Source organism: Pan paniscus, chromosome 7 (genome assembly GCF_029289425.2).
Source record: "Pan paniscus chromosome 7, NHGRI_mPanPan1-v2.0_pri, whole genome shotgun sequence".
Classification (NCBI taxonomy): Eukaryota; Metazoa; Chordata; class Mammalia; order Primates; family Hominidae; genus Pan; species Pan paniscus.
This window is the reverse complement of record NC_073256.2, coordinates 22,789,300-22,807,825: the sequence shown is the minus strand read 5'-3', so window position 1 is coordinate 22,807,825 and position 18,526 is coordinate 22,789,300. Positions and strand designations below refer to the sequence as shown.

General features: G+C 53.3%; 2 protein-coding genes across 2 annotated transcripts; both read left to right on the top strand.

Annotated features, from left to right (window-relative positions):
• The first annotated feature begins 4,659 nt into the window (after window positions 1-4,659).
• On the top strand, window positions 4,660-7,670 carry LOC129395894 (protein FAM90A15-like). The gene is made up of 4 exons (XM_055107327.1): window positions 4,660-4,782; window positions 5,277-5,476; window positions 5,935-6,043; window positions 6,708-7,670. The coding sequence occupies exons 1-4, from the start codon at window positions 4,660-4,662 to the stop codon at window positions 7,668-7,670; spliced, it is 1,395 nt and encodes a 464-aa protein (XP_054963302.1).
• A 4,659-nt stretch (window positions 7,671-12,329) lies between these two features.
• Window positions 12,330-15,339, top strand: LOC129395895 (protein FAM90A15-like). Its single transcript, XM_055107328.1, has 4 exons — window positions 12,330-12,452; window positions 12,946-13,145; window positions 13,604-13,712; window positions 14,377-15,339. Exons 1-4 carry the CDS (start codon window positions 12,330-12,332, stop codon window positions 15,337-15,339), a joined length of 1,395 nt encoding a protein of 464 aa, XP_054963303.1.
• Window positions 15,340-18,526: the final 3,187 nt, after the last annotated feature.

Sequence of the window (18,526 nt, the reverse complement as noted above, 5' to 3'; positions counted from 1 at the left end):
GACTGCAGGTGGCAGGGGCTCCTTGGCCTCCAGCTCCCGTGACTTGGAGGGGACTGTGGGACTGAGGAGTGCAGAGCAGAGAGCAGACTCTGTGCGGTGACTCCGAAGCTCCCCGGCTGTGGCGCTTCTGTGGATGTGGGAGTCCAGGCCAGGCAGGGAGCAGATGCAGGGGCTCTGCCTCATTGAATTCTGGTGAGGGACGTTGTAGTTCGCGTGGTTCTCCGGAAACGCGCCAGGAAAAGCTTCCGTGCCAGAGATTCGTTGCCTCAGAAACTGCGTGACGCGCAGGAGTCAGACTTCCGCTGGGACGTCAATAGGAAACTGGGGAATTACTGTGTATTTGCTCTCTAGATGACTGAATAAGGGAAAAGTTAGGGAACCCTGAGAGGTGCAGCCCTTCTGCTGTGCCCCGCCCTGAGAGCAGTGTTTCGGACGCTGGGAAGCGTGCTGTGCAGAGCGCTCTCGGGGTCTTTCCTCAGCCTCGAAAACTGGGCTGTGGAATGCATTTGTACATGTGTGTGTTTAATTGGTTTTGAAGTGAATAAAATTCTCAAAAAGATGACATATTGTCTTTTGACTCTCATTCCGTGTTTGTGTTTAACTGATTTTCCGAGTGAAGGGGTGGCCTGCCCCTCCACACCTGTGGCTGTTTCTAGTCGGGTGGGATGAGAGACGGAGAGAAGAAATAAGACACAGAGACAAAGTATAGGGAGACAACAGTGGGTCCAGGGGACCGGCACTCAGCTCACCAAGGACCTGCACCGGCACCGGCCTCTGAGTTCCCTCAGTTTTTATTGATTATGATTTTCATTATTTCAGCAAAAAGGAATGTGGTAGGAGAGCAGGGTGATAATAAGGAGAAGGTCAACAAAAACAAACAAACAAACAAACAAACAAACAAACAAAATACACACACGTGAGCCAAAGAATCTATATCATTACTAAGTTCAAGGGAAGGTACTATGCCTGGACGTGCACGTAGGCCAGATTTATGTTTCTCTCCACCCAAACATCTCAGCGGAGTAAAGAATAACAAGGCAGCATTACTGCCAACACGTCTCGCCTCCCGCCACAGGGCAGCTTTTCTCCGAGCTCAGAGTTGAACAAATGTACGATCGGGCTTTACACCGAGACATTCAGTTCCCAGGGGCAAGCAGGAGACAGTGGCCTTCCTGCATCTCAACTGCAAGAGGCTTTCCTCTTTGACTAATCCACCTCAGCACAGACCCATTACGGGTGTCAGGCTGGGGGACAGTCAGGTCTTTCCCATCCCACGAGGCCATATTTCAGACTGTCACATGGGGAGAAACCTTGGACAATACCCTGCTTTCAAGGGCAGAGGTCCCTGTGGCTTTCCACGGTGCATTGTGCCCCTGGTTTATTGAGACTAGAGAATGGCAATGACTTTTACCAAGTATACTGCTCGTAAACATTTGGTTAACAAGGCACGCCCTGCACAGCCCTAGATCCCTTAAGCCTCGATGTTATACAACACAGGTTTTTGTGAGCTCCAAGTTGGGTCAAAGGGGCCGCGGCAAAGCTACAAATGATCAACATCTCAGCAAAGCAATTGTTTAAAGTACAGGTCTTTTTCAAAATGGAGTCTCTTATGTCTTCCCCTTCTACATAGACACAGTGACAGTCTGATCTCCCTTTCTTTACCCTACATCCAAGGGCTTGAACATTTCTTGACTTGTTGGCAATCCAAATCGTTATGTCTCCGAAACAGAGTTGACTGAGGGGACCGCAGGGCTGGGCAGGACCTTTGACTTCGTATACAACCACAGCAGCAAGAAAACCTCAGCCCCACTCTACTAACACGCACCTAGTAAAATTCCGCCAACCGAATCTCACCCACGCTAACACGTGGGGAGCGTTGCTTGCACCACGAGTCCCCATTTGGCTCAACCGCCGATGCCAAGTGTGTGGTTCCAGTTGCGACGGCCCCCCGTGAAGTGGCTTCCGGATGTGCGAATGAACCAGGCAGAGTTTCACTGGCCAAATAGACCCCAGCAAAGCTGAAGTCAACTCCCACATTTGGGATGTACTTCAGAGGTAAAACATTCATCCCGTCTTCTTTCCGGATGTCTGACACCGTGGTTCTCCCCCTGATCCTAAGAGTAGCTGAGGTAGAGACTCACTGAAAGATCTAGGCAGGGAGATCCCATCATGCACAGGCTCTCTCCATTCTCTGACCTGGGAACAACTCTGAGCAGGATTCCACATCTAGGGGGCCTCGGAACTGAGCGGGATTTTCTGAGACACACCAAATGGCTGCTCCCTTTCCGCCGCTGTTGAGGGTCGTTATCTGGATTATCCAGATCACCTAGAAAGTATCCGTATCCAGAATCAATAAGATCAACTCTCTGCTCCTCTGACAGCAGAAGGAGCAGGACCATAAGGAACCAAAGAGCGTGGAAGGAAACGATGTGACAGGAAAGCTCAGAGAACGGCCACAGGGGGTCGTCAGCAGGCCTTCCAACCTGAATCATGAATAATTAATGAAGCGCAAATCAAAGGGGACTCGAGTTTCAGCAGGAGCAATTCATCCAACGGGAGATCGCCGGAGGGCCAACACGATTGAGAGACTGGGAGCCGGGTGCAGTGTCAAAGGGGACGCGACTGGTTCCAAAGCTCAAGAACACCATGGGGTCACTTGGGCTACGTGAGAAAATGCCCCAGTGTGCTGGTTCATCATTCCGACTCCTGCCTGTCTCTTCCCGTCCAAGGAACATGGACCCTAAGTCGTGCAGCTGCAGATGACCATGGGCAGAATTAGGGGCCGTGGCACAAAAGTTCACCGACACGGGAGTTCCACAGAAGGTGCGGTGGATCTTCGCAAATCCAGAGACATGGCAATGGGACCCAGGGAATTAGAGCCTCACAGGCGTCCGGGAGACTTTTCAGGCATAATGCCTGGAGTCGCAAGACGAGCTGAAAAAGGAGCCAGGCACTGAAGGACAAAGCGTTGTTGACTTTCCTCATCTGTGTTTCCCAGTGCGGTCCAATTCACGGTGGTTTCCAAGCGCCTCCTGGAGGAGAAAACACATGAGGGTGCGGTCAGGGTTCTCTGCTGACAGACTTACCTTGGGGAAGAAAGAGAAGCTCTGAAGATGGATCATGGCCGTGACTGCACGTCAAGGAGAATCTCCTTGATGACACTGAGGCCCACGTCGAGATAGACTAAATGTGGTCCAATTAAAAGGTGTCTATTTTACCACATTTTTTAAAACAAAACAAAACAAAACAAAACAAAACAAAAAGATGGAAAAGAAGACAGGGGTACAGGCACCAGTGTTACATGTCTGACGGGGAGCATCTATTCTTCAAAGCTTGCAGCTGTACACGTAGGTTTTAGAATGTCTGTCAGCAGTGGACATGATCTTAGAGTGGGCTGTGCAGATAGACCTTTCCAGGTCACGTAATTGGATTAAGTTAATTGCAATGAAGGTACAGGTAACTGATTAGGTTAGGGTACGTTCCACGTCAGGTGACCAGAGACAGTATAAAAGGCAGCCTGGAAAGCAGAGGTCCCTCTCCGCCCCTTCCTCCGTCGTCCTGGATGCTGCATCGCTTCCAGCGGGGCTGCTCCAGCACCTGCCCATCTCAGCGCCAGCCGGGGAAAGCAAGTAGACGTGTAATTTCAGGTTAGTTTCACTGAACTATTGTTTTTTTCACGCAATCCCTGAGGGGTGTGGGGGTGGGGGGAAGAGACACAGGAGGCAGAAAGAAACCGATCACACTGGGGCTTGCTGGTGGGGAAGGATGTGTTCTCGTTACTAGTAATTCTTGCAACAGAAAACGAGAAAACATATCCGTCTCCACGTGTGGGATAAGACCAAGATGGGAATGCGAAAAGAAATGTACTGCAGCATGCTGAATTGGTGGGTAAATGGAAAAAGGACTTTGGAAAAAAGGGTGGTTTGCCCTTCAGCCGTGTAAGACGTCGATACGATGTGGCACTTGTTCCCCGTTTGTTCAGATGAATTCGTGTGGTATGCGTAAAATACCAGAAAAAATAAATAAGCAAAGAGGGGCTGGAGCTAAAGCCAAAAGGTAGAACAGGAAAGACCATCACCTGCTAGTGTGGTAGAGAGGAAGGTAACTTCTCTCTATGAATTTGTGCTTGGAAGTTGCCTAATGAAATGGCCAGAGTAGCGATTCAAGTTGTCACAGGAAGCATCCCATATCCCTGACTTCAAACAGACCTGCCAAAGGGTGGCGCAAGCCATGCCCTGTGTCTTCGATCATTCTGTCCGTCAAGGGAGATAGAATCACCGTGTCTTCTACCGGAGTGAATCGTGAGAGACCTAAGTCCAGTCTCCAGAATCAGTTGCTTGTTTGGGGTTGAAAGCTCAACTCCCCATACCTAGGCCACGGGCCCTGTGGCAGGTGCGGTTTACTCTTGGACTAGGTAGTCATGGCAGAGGAACACACAGTATCCGAGGATGCACACAGCACATTGTGTTCTACAGATTTGACCGACTGGTGGTGAGGTCTCCTCATGACCACACCGGCAGGGAGTTAGCAGGTGGCTTCCTGTGGGTGTGTGAATATCCAATGTGCTTAACCATCGACATGTGTGTGTTTGTGTGTGTTTCAGGTGACCCAACAGTCAACCCCTGAAAAAGGCGGTCACAAAACCCCCAGGCGACGAAGATGATGGCACGTCGGGACCCCAAATCTTGGGCCGAGAGACTGGTGAGAGCCCAGACCCTCCAGAAGCAGCGGAGGGCCCCAGTTGGGCCAAGGGCTCCCCCGCCCAGTGAAGAAGATCCCAGGGTAAGTCTAGCCCTGGATCTCTTGGGTATCGGGGTGGGGGTGGGGACGGGGGGAGGGGGTGTCACACGGTCCTCAGAGACTGGGTTGGATTCCAAAGAGCTCTGTCACCACCACCCAGGTTGCTTTTCCCATCCAAGGTGGGCGTGGCTTGGGACCTTCTCCCCGGCCCGATAGGTCCCTTGAGAGACTCTTGGGGGCAACCTCCCTTTCTACTTAGAGTCCTGTGTAGCCACGTTCGACTGTGTTGTTGACTTCGGGTTCACCGTCGTGCCCCTTGGAACCTTGAGTCCTTCCTTTCAGAGTTCCTCCGTCACGTGGGCTTTGGGAGGGAACATCGTATCCGAACTCTCCCAGCACTTAACGGCCCCCATGCCGGTGTCCCCTCTTTGGAATCCTTATTCAGCTCTGAATTCACAATCCGTCCCAATGTGGACGTGGGATCGCTGCCTGTGGCTTCAGCTCACTCACCGACATCACTTCCTTTCCACCCACAGCTCAAGTGCAAAAACTGCGGGGCCTTTGGCCACACGGCCAGAAGTACCAGGTGCCCCATGAAGTGCTGGAAGGCAGCCCTGGTTCCAGAGACCTTGGGGAAAAAGGAAGGGAAGGAAAACCTGAAACCATGGAAGCCCCAGGTTGAAGCCAACCCGGGGCCCTTGAACAAGGATAAGGGAGAGAAGGAAGAGAGACCAAGGTGAGCAGTGGGAGGGGTTTTCACCACTCTTAGGGTACTGCCTCCTAAGGACATGGTGTCTCTGCACCTGCACACCGTGTGCCTTTCCGTCTCCGGGCCAGGGAAGGAACGCTGCAGAGAAATAGGCCGGAGCTCCGTGTCCTCCGGGGTTCCACACCCAGGAGCTCCTTTGGCTCTGGGAGATTCAGGGACGGGGAGAGGCGGGGGCGCTTCGTGCACGTTCCCCACGACAGGGGGAAAAGCGATGGAATCCAAATCACAGTCCTTAGTTGGGAAGCCTAGAGGGCCACCTGGGGGACGGGAAGGTTGGCACGTGAGGGAAGGTGCAGAGGCGGAAAGGGCACCAGATGTCCATTTCTGTATCACAAAACACGGAACGGGGCTGGGCCCCACACAGGGTTCTCCCTGTCTCCTGGGGAAAACCAGGGGGCACGGCCTGACCTTTTTCTGTTCTGCAGGCCACAAGACCCGCAGAGGAAGGCTCTCCTCCACATGTTTTCTGGGAAACCTCCAGAGAAGCCGCTGCCGAATCGAAAAGGATCCACGGAATCTTCTGATTATCTGAGGGTGAGTGTCACCCCGGGCCCCTGGTCCTTTTCTCCTCTAGGTCACCCTGGTTGATTTCCTTTCAGCTTCCCGTCTGCGGGAGGAAATCGGGGAACCCCTCTTTCTTGCCTTCTTGGGGTCAGGGACTCCACGATCCTTCCAGGTCAATTTGATTCCAGGCCAAGGCATCTGAAGATGCCGTATTTCCTGTTGCTTTCTTTCTGTCCAATTATGGCAAGCCTGCCAACAACATATTCCTAGCGGCATGAGGAAATTAGTCCCTCAGAGGCCCCAAACGTGGAGAAGGCTAAACCCAGGAACATGCATGTGTTCAGAGAAGACGTCCTGAGTACCCTTGAGCCACCAACCTGCCTTCGGAAGGGCATCAGTCCGTTCCACTTCATGGAAGGCTGAGTGGAGGCGCTTTGATCCAGTTAATGCCCAAGACGCGATCTTTTGAACAATGGTGTGCTTAGATCAGCTACACATAGCTCGAGAGCGCATCTTTCATGTGTCTTGTCCTGATCAGCACTCAGGTGGAGGGTCTGTCCCTACTTCCAAGGACCGCCTGTCGATACTGTACTAAGAATTTCATGGCGTGTGCACCTTGTCTTTGGATGTGCTTGATTTTCACGTTGGCTCCATGCGGAGGAACTTCTAACCTGTGTTGTTTCCTCTCTTTCAGGTTGCAAGCGGGCCAATGCCGGTCCACACAACCAGTAAGAGGCCGCGCCTGGGCCCTGTCCTCGCTGATCGCTCAGCTACCGAAAGGTCTGACAGGGGCTCCGTCTTGGCTTCGCCGTCTCCCCTCAGAAAAGCCAGTCTGAGCTCCTCCTCAAGTCTTGGACCAAAGGAAAGACAGACAGGGGCTGCGGCCGACATCCCTCAGCCTGCAGTCAGGCAGCAGGGCCCCGAGCCTCTCCTCGTGGTGAAGCCGACACACAGCAGCCCTGAGGGTGGCTGCCGAGAAGTTCCCCAGGCTGCCTCCAAAACCCACGGCCTGCTCCAGGCCATCAGACCGCAGGCACAGGACAAACGTCCTGCGGTGACCTCACAGCCCTGCCCGCCAGCCGCCACACACAGCTTGGGCCTAGGCTCCAATCTCAGCTTCGGGCCAGGAGCCAAGAGACCTGCCCAGGCTCGGATTCAGGCTTGCCTGAACTTCCCCAAGAAACCGAGACTGGGTCCCTTCCAGATCCCCGAAAGCGCCATCCAGGGAGGTGAGCTGGGGGCCCCGGAGAATCTCCAACCTCCGCCAGCCGCAACCGAACTTGGACCAAGTACGTCGCCCCAGATGGGCAGGAGGACACCCGCCCAGGTGCCCAGCGTCGACCGGCAGCCTCCGCACAGCAGACCTTGCCTGCCTACTGCCCAGGCCTGCACCATGTCCCATCACCCAGCGGCCAGCCATGATGGGGCCCAGCCTCTCAGAGTGCTCTTCCGGAGACTGGAAAACGGACGCTGGAGCTCCAGCCTCCTGGCGGCCCCCTCATTTCACTCTCCTGAGAAGCCGGGAGCCTTCCTCGCTCAGAGCCCTCATGTGTCAGAGAAGTCTGAGGGTCCCCGTGTTCGTGTCCCACCGAGCGTCCTCTATGAGGACCTTCAGGTTTCCTCCTCCTCAGAGGACAGCGATTCTGACCTGGAGTGAGACTGCAGGTGGCAGGGGCTCCTTGGCCTCCAGCTCCCGTGACTTGGAGGGGACTGTGGGACTGAGGAGTGCAGAGCAGAGAGCAGACTCTGTGCGGTGACTCCGAAGCTCCCCGGCTGTGGCGCTTCTGTGGATGTGGGAGTCCAGGCCAGGCAGGGAGCAGATGCAGGGGCTCTGCCTCATTGAATTCTGGTGAGGGACGTTGTAGTTCGCGTGGTTCTCCGGAAACGCGCCAGGAAAAGCTTCCGTGCCAGAGATTCGTTGCCTCAGAAACTGCGTGACGCGCAGGAGTCAGACTTCCGCTGGGACGTCAATAGGAAACTGGGGAATTACTGTGTATTTGCTCTCTAGATGACTGAATAAGGGAAAAGTTAGGGAACCCTGAGAGGTGCAGCCCTTCTGCTGTGCCCCGCCCTGAGAGCAGTGTTTCGGACGCTGGGAAGCGTGCTGTGCAGAGCGCTCTCGGGGTCTTTCCTCAGCCTCGAAAACTGGGCTGTGGAATGCATTTGTACATGTGTGTGTTTAATTGGTTTTGAAGTGAATAAAATTCTCAAAAAGATGACATATTGTCTTTTGACTCTCATTCCGTGTTTGTGTTTAACTGATTTTCCGAGTGAAGGGGTGGCCTGCCCCTCCACACCTGTGGCTGTTTCTAGTCGGGTGGGATGAGAGACGGAGAGAAGAAATAAGACACAGAGACAAAGTATAGGGAGACAACAGTGGGTCCAGGGGACCGGCACTCAGCTCACCAAGGACCTGCACCGGCACCGGCCTCTGAGTTCCCTCAGTTTTTATTGATTATGATTTTCATTATTTCAGCAAAAAGGAATGTGGTAGGAGAGCAGGGTGATAATAAGGAGAAGGTCAACAAAAACAAACAAACAAACAAACAAACAAACAAACAAAATACACACACGTGAGCCAAAGAATCTATATCATTACTAAGTTCAAGGGAAGGTACTATGCCCGGACGTGCACGTAGGCCAGATTTATGTTTCTCTCCACCCAAACATCTCAGCGGAGTAAAGAATAACAAGGCAGCATTACTGCCAACACGTCTCGCCTCCCGCCACAGGGCAGCTTTTCTCCGAGCTCAGAGTTGAACAAATGTACGATCGGGCTTTACACCGAGACATTCAGTTCCCAGGGGCAAGCAGGAGACAGTGGCCTTCCTGCATCTCAACTGCAAGAGGCTTTCCTCTTTGACTAATCCACCTCAGCACAGACCCATTACGGGTGTCAGGCTGGGGGACAGTCAGGTCTTTCCCATCCCACGAGGCCATATTTCAGACTGTCACATGGGGAGAAACCTTGGACAATACCCTGCTTTCAAGGGCAGAGGTCCCTGTGGCTTTCCACGGTGCATTGTGCCCCTGGTTTATTGAGACTAGAGAATGGCAATGACTTTTACCAAGTATACTGCTCGTAAACATTTGGTTAACAAGGCACGCCCTGCACAGCCCTAGATCCCTTAAGCCTCGATGTTATACAACACAGGTTTTTGTGAGCTCCAAGTTGGGTCAAAGGGGCCGCGGCAAAGCTACAAATGATCAACATCTCAGCAAAGCAATTGTTTAAAGTACAGGTCTTTTTCAAAATGGAGTCTCTTATGTCTTCCCCTTCTACATAGACACAGTGACAGTCTGATCTCCCTTTCTTTACCCTACATCCAAGGGCTTGAACATTTCTTGACTTGTTGGCAATCCAAATCGTTATGTCTCCGAAACAGAGTTGACTGAGGGGACCGCAGGGCTGGGCAGGACCTTTGACTTCGTATACAACCACAGCAGCAAGAAAACCTCAGCCCCACTCTACTAACACGCACCTAGTAAAATTCCGCCAACCGAATCTCACCCACGCTAACACGTGGGGAGCGTTGCTTGCACCACGAGTCCCCATTTGGCTCAACCGCCGATGCCAAGTGTGTGGTTCCAGTTGCGACGGCCCCCCGTGAAGTGGCTTCCGGATGTGCGAATGAACCAGGCAGAGTTTCACTGGCCAAATAGACCCCAGCAAAGCTGAAGTCAACTCCCACATTTGGGATGTACTTCAGAGGTAAAACATTCATCCCGTCTTCTTTCCGGATGTCTGACACCGTGGTTCTCCCCCTGATCCTAAGAGTAGCTGAGGTAGAGACTCACTGAAAGATCTAGGCAGGGAGATCCCATCATGCACAGGCTCTCTCCATTCTCTGACCTGGGAACAACTCTGAGCAGGATTCCACATCTAGGGGGCCTCGGAACTGAGCGGGATTTTCTGAGACACACCAAATGGCTGCTCCCTTTCCGCCGCTGTTGAGGGTCGTTATCTGGATTATCCAGATCACCTAGAAAGTATCCGTATCCAGAATCAATAAGATCAACTCTCTGCTCCTCTGACAGCAGAAGGAGCAGGACCATAAGGAACCAAAGAGCGTGGAAGGAAACGATGTGACAGGAAAGCTCAGAGAACGGCCACAGGGGGTCGTCAGCAGGCCTTCCAACCTGAATCATGAATAATTAATGAAGCGCAAATCAAAGGGGACTCGAGTTTCAGCAGGAGCAATTCATCCAACGGGAGATCGCCGGAGGGCCAACACGATTGAGAGACTGGGAGCCGGGTGCAGTGTCAAAGGGGACGCGACTGGTTCCAAAGCTCGAGAACACCATGGGGTCACTTGGGCTACGTGAGAAAATGCCCCAGTGTGCTGGTTCATCATTCGGACTCCTGCCTGTCTATTCCCGTCCAAGGAACATGGACCCTAAGTCGTGCAGCTGCAGATGACCATGGGCAGAATTAGGGGCCGTGGCACAAAAGTTCACCGACACGGGAGTTCCACAGAAGGTGCGGTGGATCTTCGCAAATCCAGAGACATGGCAATGGGACCCAGGGAATTAGAGCCTCACAGGCGTCCGGGAGACTTTTCAGGCATAATGCCTGGAGTCGCAAGACGAGCTGAAAAAGGAGCCAGGCACTGAAGGACAAAGCGTTGTTGACTTTCCTCATCTGTGTTTCCCAGTGCGGTCCAATTCACGGTGGTTTCCAAGCGCCTCCTGGAGGAGAAAACACATGAGGGTGCGGTCAGGGTTCTCTGCTGACAGACTTACCTTGGGGAAGAAAGAGAAGCTCTGAAGATGGATCATGGCCGTGACTGCACGTCAAGGAGAATCTCCTTGATGACACTGAGGCCCACGTCGAGATAGACTAAATGTGGTCCAATTAAAAGGTGTCTATTTTACCACATTTTTTAAAACAAAACAAAACAAAACAAAACAAAACAAAAAGATGGAAAAGAAGACAGGGGTACAGGCACCAGTGTTACATGTCTGACGGGGAGCATCTATTCTTCAAAGCTTGCAGCTGTACACGTAGGTTTTAGAATGTCTGTCAGCAGTGGACATGATCTTAGAGTGGGCTGTGCAGATAGACCTTTCCAGGTCACGTAATTGGATTAAGTTAATTGCAATGAAGGTACAGGTAACTGATTAGGTTAGGGTACGTTCCACGTCAGGTGACCAGAGACAGCATAAAAGGCAGCCTGGAAAGCAGAGGTCCCTCTCCGCCCCTTCCTCCGTCGTCCTGGATGCTGCATCGCTTCCAGCGGGGCTGCTCCAGCACCTGCCCATCTCAGCGCCAGCCGGGGAAAGCAAGTAGACGTGTAATTTCAGGTTAGTTTCACTGAACTATTGTTTTTTTCACGCAATCCCTGAGGGGTGTGGGGGTGGGGGGAAGAGACACAGGAGGCAGAAAGAAACCGATCACACTGGGGCTTGCTGGTGGGGAAGGATGTGTTCTCGTTACTAGTAATTCTTGCAACAGAAAACGAGAAAACATATCCGTCTCCACATGTGGGATAAGACCAAGATGGGAATGCGAAAAGAAATGTACTGCAGCATGCTGAATTGGTGGGTAAATGGAAAAAGGACTTTGGAAAAAAGGGTGGTTTGCCCTTCAGCCGTGTAAGACGTCGATACGATGTGGCACTTGTTCCCCGTTTGTTCAGATGAATTCGTGTGGTATGCGTAAAATACCAGAAAAAATAAATAAGCAAAGAGGGGCTGGAGCTAAAGCCAAAAGGTAGAACAGGAAAGACCATCACCTGCTAGTGTGGTAGAGAGGAAGGTAACTTCTCTCTATGAATTTGTGCTTGGAAGTTGCCTAATGAAATGGCCAGAGTAGCGATTCAAGTTGTCACAGGAAGCATCCCATATCCCTGACTTCAAACAGACCTGCCAAAGGGTGGCGCAAGCCATGCCCTGTGTCTTCGATCATTCTGTCCGTCAAGGGAGATAGAATCACCGTGTCTTCTACCGGAGTGAATCGTGAGAGACCTAAGTCCAGTCTCCAGAATCAGTTGCTTGTTTGGGGTTGAAAGCTCAACTCCCCATACCTAGGCCACGGGCCCTGTGGCAGGTGCGGTTTACTCTTGGACTAGGTAGTCATGGCAGAGGAACACACAGTATCCGAGGATGCACACAGCACATTGTGTTCTACAGATTTGACCGACTGGTGGTGAGGTCTCCTCATGACCACACCGGCAGGGAGTTAGCAGGTGGCTTCCTGTGGGTGTGTGAATATCCAATGTGCTTAACCATCGACATGTGTGTGTTTGTGTGTGTTTCAGGTGACCCAACAGTCAACCCCTGAAAAAGGCGGTCACAAAACCCCCAGGCGACGAAGATGATGGCACGTCGGGACCCCAAATCTTGGGCCGAGAGACTGGTGAGAGCCCAGACCCTCCAGAAGCAGCGGAGGGCCCCAGTTGGGCCAAGGGCTCCCCCGCCCAGTGAAGAAGATCCCAGGGTAAGTCTAGCCCTGGATCTCTTGGGTATCGGGGTGGGGGTGGGGCGGGGGGAGGGGGTGTCACACGGTCCTCAGAGACTGGGTTGGATTCCAAAGAGCTCTGTCACCACCACCCAGGTTGCTTTTCCCATCCAAGGTGGGCGTGGCTTGGGACCTTCTCCCCGGCCCGATAGGTCCCTTGAGAGACTCTTGGGGGCAACCTCCCTTTCTACTTAGAGTCCTGTGTAGCCACGTTTGGCTGTGTTGTTGACTTCGGGTTCACCGTCGTGCCCCTTGGAACCTTGAGTCCTTCCTTTCAGAGTTCCTCCGTCACGTGGGCTTTGGGAGGGAACATCGTATCCGAACTCTCCCAGCACTTAACGGCCCCCATGCCGGTGTCCCCTCTTTGGAATCCTTATTCAGCTCTGAATTCACAATCCGTCCCAATGTGGACGTGGGATCGCTGCCTGTGGCTTCAGCTCACTCACCGACATCACTTCCTTTCCACCCACAGCTCAAGTGCAAAAACTGCGGGGCCTTTGGCCACACGGCCAGAAGTACCAGGTGCCCCATGAAGTGCTGGAAGGCAGCCCTGGTTCCAGCGACCTTGGGGGAAAAGGAAGGGAAGGAAAACCTGAAACCATGGAAGCCCCAGGTTGAAGCCAACCCGGGGCCCTTGAACAAGGATAAGGGAGAGAAGGAAGAGAGACCAAGGTGAGCAGTGGGAGGGGTTTTCACCACTCTTAGGGTACTGCCTCCTAAGGACATGGTGTCTCTGCACCTGCACACCGTGTGCCTTTCCGTCTCCGGGCCAGGGAAGGAACGCTGCAGAGAAATAGGCCGGAGCTCCGTGTCCTCCGGGGTTCCACACCCAGGAGCTCCTTTGGCTCTGGGAGATTCAGGGACGGGGAGAGGCGGGGGCGCTTCGTGCACGTTCCCCACGACAGGGGGAAAAGCGATGGAATCCAAATCACAGTCCTGAGTTGGGAAGCCTAGAGGGCCACCTGGGGGACGGGAAGGTTGGCACGTGAGGGAAGGTGCAGAGGCGGAAAGGGCACCAGATGTCCATTTCTGTATCACAAAACACGGAACGGGGCTGGGCCCCACACAGGGTTCTCCCTGTCTCCTGGGGAAAACCAGGGGGCACGGCCTGACCTTTTTCTGTTCTGCAGGCAACAAGACCCGCAGAGGAAGGCTCTCCTCCACATATTTTCTGGGAAACCTCCAGAGAAGCCGCTGCCGAATCGAAAAGGATCCACGGAATCTTCTGATTATCTGAGGGTGAGTGTCACCCCGGGCCCCTGGTCCTTTTCTCCTCTAGGTCACCCTGGTTGATTTCCTTTCAGCTTCCCGTCTGCGGGAGGAAATCGGGGAACCCCTCTTTCTTGCCTTCTTGGAGTCAGGGACTCCACGATCCTTCCAGGTCAATTTGATTCCAGGCCAAGGCATCTGAAGATGCCGTATTTCCTGTTGCTTTCTTTCTGTCCAATTATGGCAAGCCTGCCAACAACATGTTCCTAGCGGCATGAGGAAATTAGTCCCTCAGAGGCCCCAAACGTGGAGAAGGCTAAACCCAGGAACATGCATGTGTTCAGAGAAGACGTCCTGAGTACCCTTGAGCCACCAACCTGCCTTCGGAAGGGCATCAGTCCGTTCCACTTCATGGAAGGCTGAGTGGAGGCGCTTTGATCCAGTTAATGCCCAAGACGCAATCTTTTGAACAATGGTGTGCTTAGATCAGCTACACATAGCTCGAGAGCGCATCTTTCATGTGTCTTGTCCTGATCAGCACTCAGGTGGAGGGTCTGTCCCTACTTCCAAGGACCGCCTGTCGATACTGTACTAAGAATTTCATGGCGTGTGCACCTTGTCTTTGGATGTGCTTGATTTTCACGTTGGCTCCATGCGGAGGAACTTCTAACCTGTGTTGTTTCCTCTCTTTCAGGTTGCAAGCGGGCCAATGCCGGTCCACACAACCAGTAAGAGGCCGCGCCTGGGCCCTGTCCTCGCTGATCGCTCAGCTACCGAAAGGTCTGACAGGGGCTCCGTCTTGGCTTCGCCGTCTCCCCTCAGAAAAGCCAGTCTGAGCTCCTCCTCAAGTCTTGGACCAAAGGAAAGACAGACAGGGGCTGCGGCCGACATCCCTCAGCCTGCAGTCAGGCAGCAGGGCCCCGAGCCTCTCCTCGTGGTGAAGCCGACACACAGCAGCCCTGAGGGTGGCTGCCGAGAAGTTCCCCAGGCTGCCTCCAAAACCCACGGCCTGCTCCAGGCCATCAGACCCCAGGCACAGGACAAACGTCCTGCGGTGACCTCACAGCCCTGCCCGCCAGCCGCCACACACAGCTTGGGCCTAGGCTCCAATCTCAGCTTCGGGCCAGGAGCCAAGAGACCTGCCCAGGCTCGGATTCAGGCTTGCCTGAACTTCCCCAAGAAACCGAGACTGGGTCCCTTCCAGATCCCCGAAAGCGCCATCCAGGGAGGTGAGCTGGGGGCCCCGGAGAATCTCCAACCTCCGCCAGCCGCAACCGAACTTGGACCAAGTACGTCGCCCCAGATGGGCAGGAGGACACCCGCCCAGGTGCCCAGCGTCGACCGGCAGCCTCCGCACAGCAGACCTTGCCTGCCTACTGCCCAGGCCTGCACCATGTCCCATCACCCAGCGGCCAGCCATGATGGGGCCCAGCCTCTCAGAGTGCTCTTCCGGAGACTGGAAAACGGACGCTGGAGCTCCAGCCTCCTGGCGGCCCCCTCATTTCACTCTCCTGAGAAGCCGGGAGCCTTCCTCGCTCAGAGCCCTCATGTGTCAGAGAAGTCTGAGGGTCCCCGTGTTCGTGTCCCACCGAGCGTCCTCTATGAGGACCTTCAGGTTTCCTCCTCCTCAGAGGACAGCGATTCTGACCTGGAGTGAGACTGCAGGTGGCAGGGGCTCCTTGGCCTCCAGCTCCCGTGACTTGGAGGGGACTGTGGGACTGAGGAGTGCAGAGCAGAGAGCAGACTCTGTGCGGTGACTCCGAAGCTCCCCGGCTGTGGCGCTTCTGTGGATGTGGGAGTCCAGGCCAGGCAGGGAGCAGATGCAGGGGCTCTGCCTCATTGAATTCTGGTGAGGGACGTTGTAGTTCGCGTGGTTCTCCGGAAACGCGCCAGGAAAAGCTTCCGTGCCAGAGATTCGTTGCCTCAGAAACTGCGTGACGCGCAGGAGTCAGACTTCCGCTGGGACGTCAATAGGAAACTGGGGAATTACTGTGTATTTGCTCTCTAGATGACTGAATAAGGGAAAAGTTAGGGAACCCTGAGAGGTGCAGCCCTTCCGCTGTGCCCCGCCCTGAGAACAGTGTTTCGGACGCTGGGAAGCGTGCTGTGCAGAGCGCTCTCGGGGTCTTTCCTCAGCCTCGAAAACTGGGCTGTTGAATGCCTTTGTACATGTGTGTGTTTAATTGGTTTTGAAGTGAATAAAATTCTCAAAAAGATGACATATTGTCTTTTGACTCTCATTCCGTGTTTGTGTTTAACTGATTTTCCGAGTGAAGGGGTGGCCTGCCCCTCCACACCTGTGGGTGTTTCTAGTCGGGTGGGATGAGAGACGGAGAGAAGAAATAAGACACAGAGACAAAGTATAGGGAGACAACAGTGGGTCCAGGGGACCGGCACTCAGCTCACCAAGGACCTGCACAGGCACCGGCCTCTGAGTTCCCTCAGTTTTTATTGATTATGATTTTCATTATTTAAGCAAAAAGGAATGTGGTAGGAGAGCAGGGTGATAATAAGGAGAAGGTCAACAACAACAAAAAAAAAACACACGTGAGCCAAAGAATCTATATCATTACTAAGTTCAAGGGAAGGTACTATGCCTGGACGTGCACGTAGGCCAGATTTATGTTTCTCTCCACCCAAACATCTCAGCGGAGTAAAGAATAACAAGGCAGCATTACTGCCAACACGTCTCGCCTCCCGCCACAGGGCATCTTTTCTCCGAGCTCAGAGTTGAACAAATGTACGATCGGGCTTTACACCGAGACATTCAGTTCCCAGGGGCAAGCAGGAGACAGTGGCCTTCCTGCATCTCAACTGCAAGAGGCTTTCCTCTTTGACTAATCCACCTCAGCACAGACCCATTACGGGTGTCAGGCTGGGGGACAGTCAGGTCTTTCCCATCCCACGAGACCATATTTCAGACTGTCACATGGGGAGAAACCTTGGACAATACCCTGCTTTCAAGGGCAGAGGTCACTGTGGCTTTCCACTGTGCATTGTGCCCCTGGTTTATTGAGACTAGAGAATGGCAATGACTGTTACCAAGTATACTGCTCGTAAACATTTGGTTAACAAGGCACGCCCTGCACAGCCCTAGATCCCTTAAGCCTCGATGTTATACAACACAGGTTTTTGTGAGCTCCAAGTTGGGTCAAAGGGGCCGCGGCAAAGCTACAAATGATCAACATCTCAGCAAAGCAATTGTTTAAAGTACAGGTCTTTTTCAAAATGGAGTCTCTTATGTCTTCCCCTTCTACATAGACACAGTGACAGTCTGATCTCCCTTTCTTTACCCTACATCCAAGGGCTTGAACATTTCTTGACTTGTTGGCAATCCGAATCGTTATGTCTCCGAAACAGAGTTGACTGAGGGGACCGCAGGGCTGGGCAGGACCTTTGACTTCGTATACAACCACAGGAGCAAGAAAACCTCAGCCCCACTCTACTAACACGCACCTAGTAAAATTCCGCCAACCGAATCTCACCCACGCTAACACGTGGGGAGCGTTGCTTGCACCACGAGTCCCCATTTGGCTCAACCGCCGATGCCAAGTGTGTGGTTCCAGTTGCGACGGCCCCCCGTGAAGTGGCTTCCGGATGTGCGAATGAACCAGGCAGAGTTTCACTGGCCAAATAGACCCCAGCAAAGCTGAAGTCAACTCCCACATTTGGGATGTACTTCAGAGGTAAAACATTCATCCCGTCTTCTTTCCGGATGTCTGACACCGTGGTTCTCCCCCTGATCCTAAGAGTAGCTGAGGTAGAGACTCACTGAAAGATCTAGGCAGGGAGATCCCATCATGCACAGGCTCTCTCCATTCTCTGACCTGGGAACAACTCTGAGCAGGATTCCACATCTAGGGGGCCTCGGAACTGAGCGGGATTTTCTGAGACACACCAAATGGCTGCTCCCTTTCCGCCGCTGTTGAGGGTCGTTATCTGGATTATCCAGATCACCTAGAAAGTATCCGTATCCAGAATCAATAAGATCAACTCTCTGCTCCTCTGACAGCAGAAGGAGCAGGACCATAAGGAACCAAAGAGCGTGGAAGGAAACGATGTGACAGGAAAGCTCAGAGAACGGCCACAGGGGGTCGTCAGCAGGCCTTCCAACCTGAATCATGAATAATTAATGAAGCGCAAATCAAAGGGGACTCGAGTTTCAGCAGGAGCAATTCATCCAACGGGAGATCGCCGGAGGGCCAACACGATTGAGAGACTGGGAGCCGGGTGCAGTGTCAAAGGGGACGCGACTGGTTCCAAAGCTCGAGAACACCATGGGGTCACTTGGGCTACGTGAGAAAATGCCCCAGTGTGCTGGTTCATCATTCCGACTCCTGCCTGTCTCTTCCCGTCCAAGGAACATGGACCCTAAGTCGTGCAGCTGCAGATGACCATGGGCAGAATTAGGGGCCGTGGCACAAAAGTTCACCGACACGGGAGTTCCACAGAAGGTGCGGTGGATCTTCGCAAATCCAGAGACATGGCAATGGGACCCAGGGAATTAGAGCCTCACAGGCGTCCGGGAGACTTTTCAGGCATAATGCCTGGAGTCGCAAGACGAGCTGAAAAAGGAGCCAGGCACTGAAGGACAAAGCGTTGTTGACTTTCCTCATCTGTGTTTCCCAGTGCGGTCCAATTCACGGTGGTTTCCAAGCGCCTCCTGGAGGAGAAAACACATGAGGGTGCGGTCAGGGTTCTCTGCTGACAGACTTACCTTGGGGAAGAAAGAGAAGCTCTGAAGATGGATCATGGCCGTGACTGCACGTCAAGGAGAATCTCCTTGATGACACTGAGGCCCACGTCGAGATAGACTAAATGTGGTCCAATTAAAAGGTGTCTAT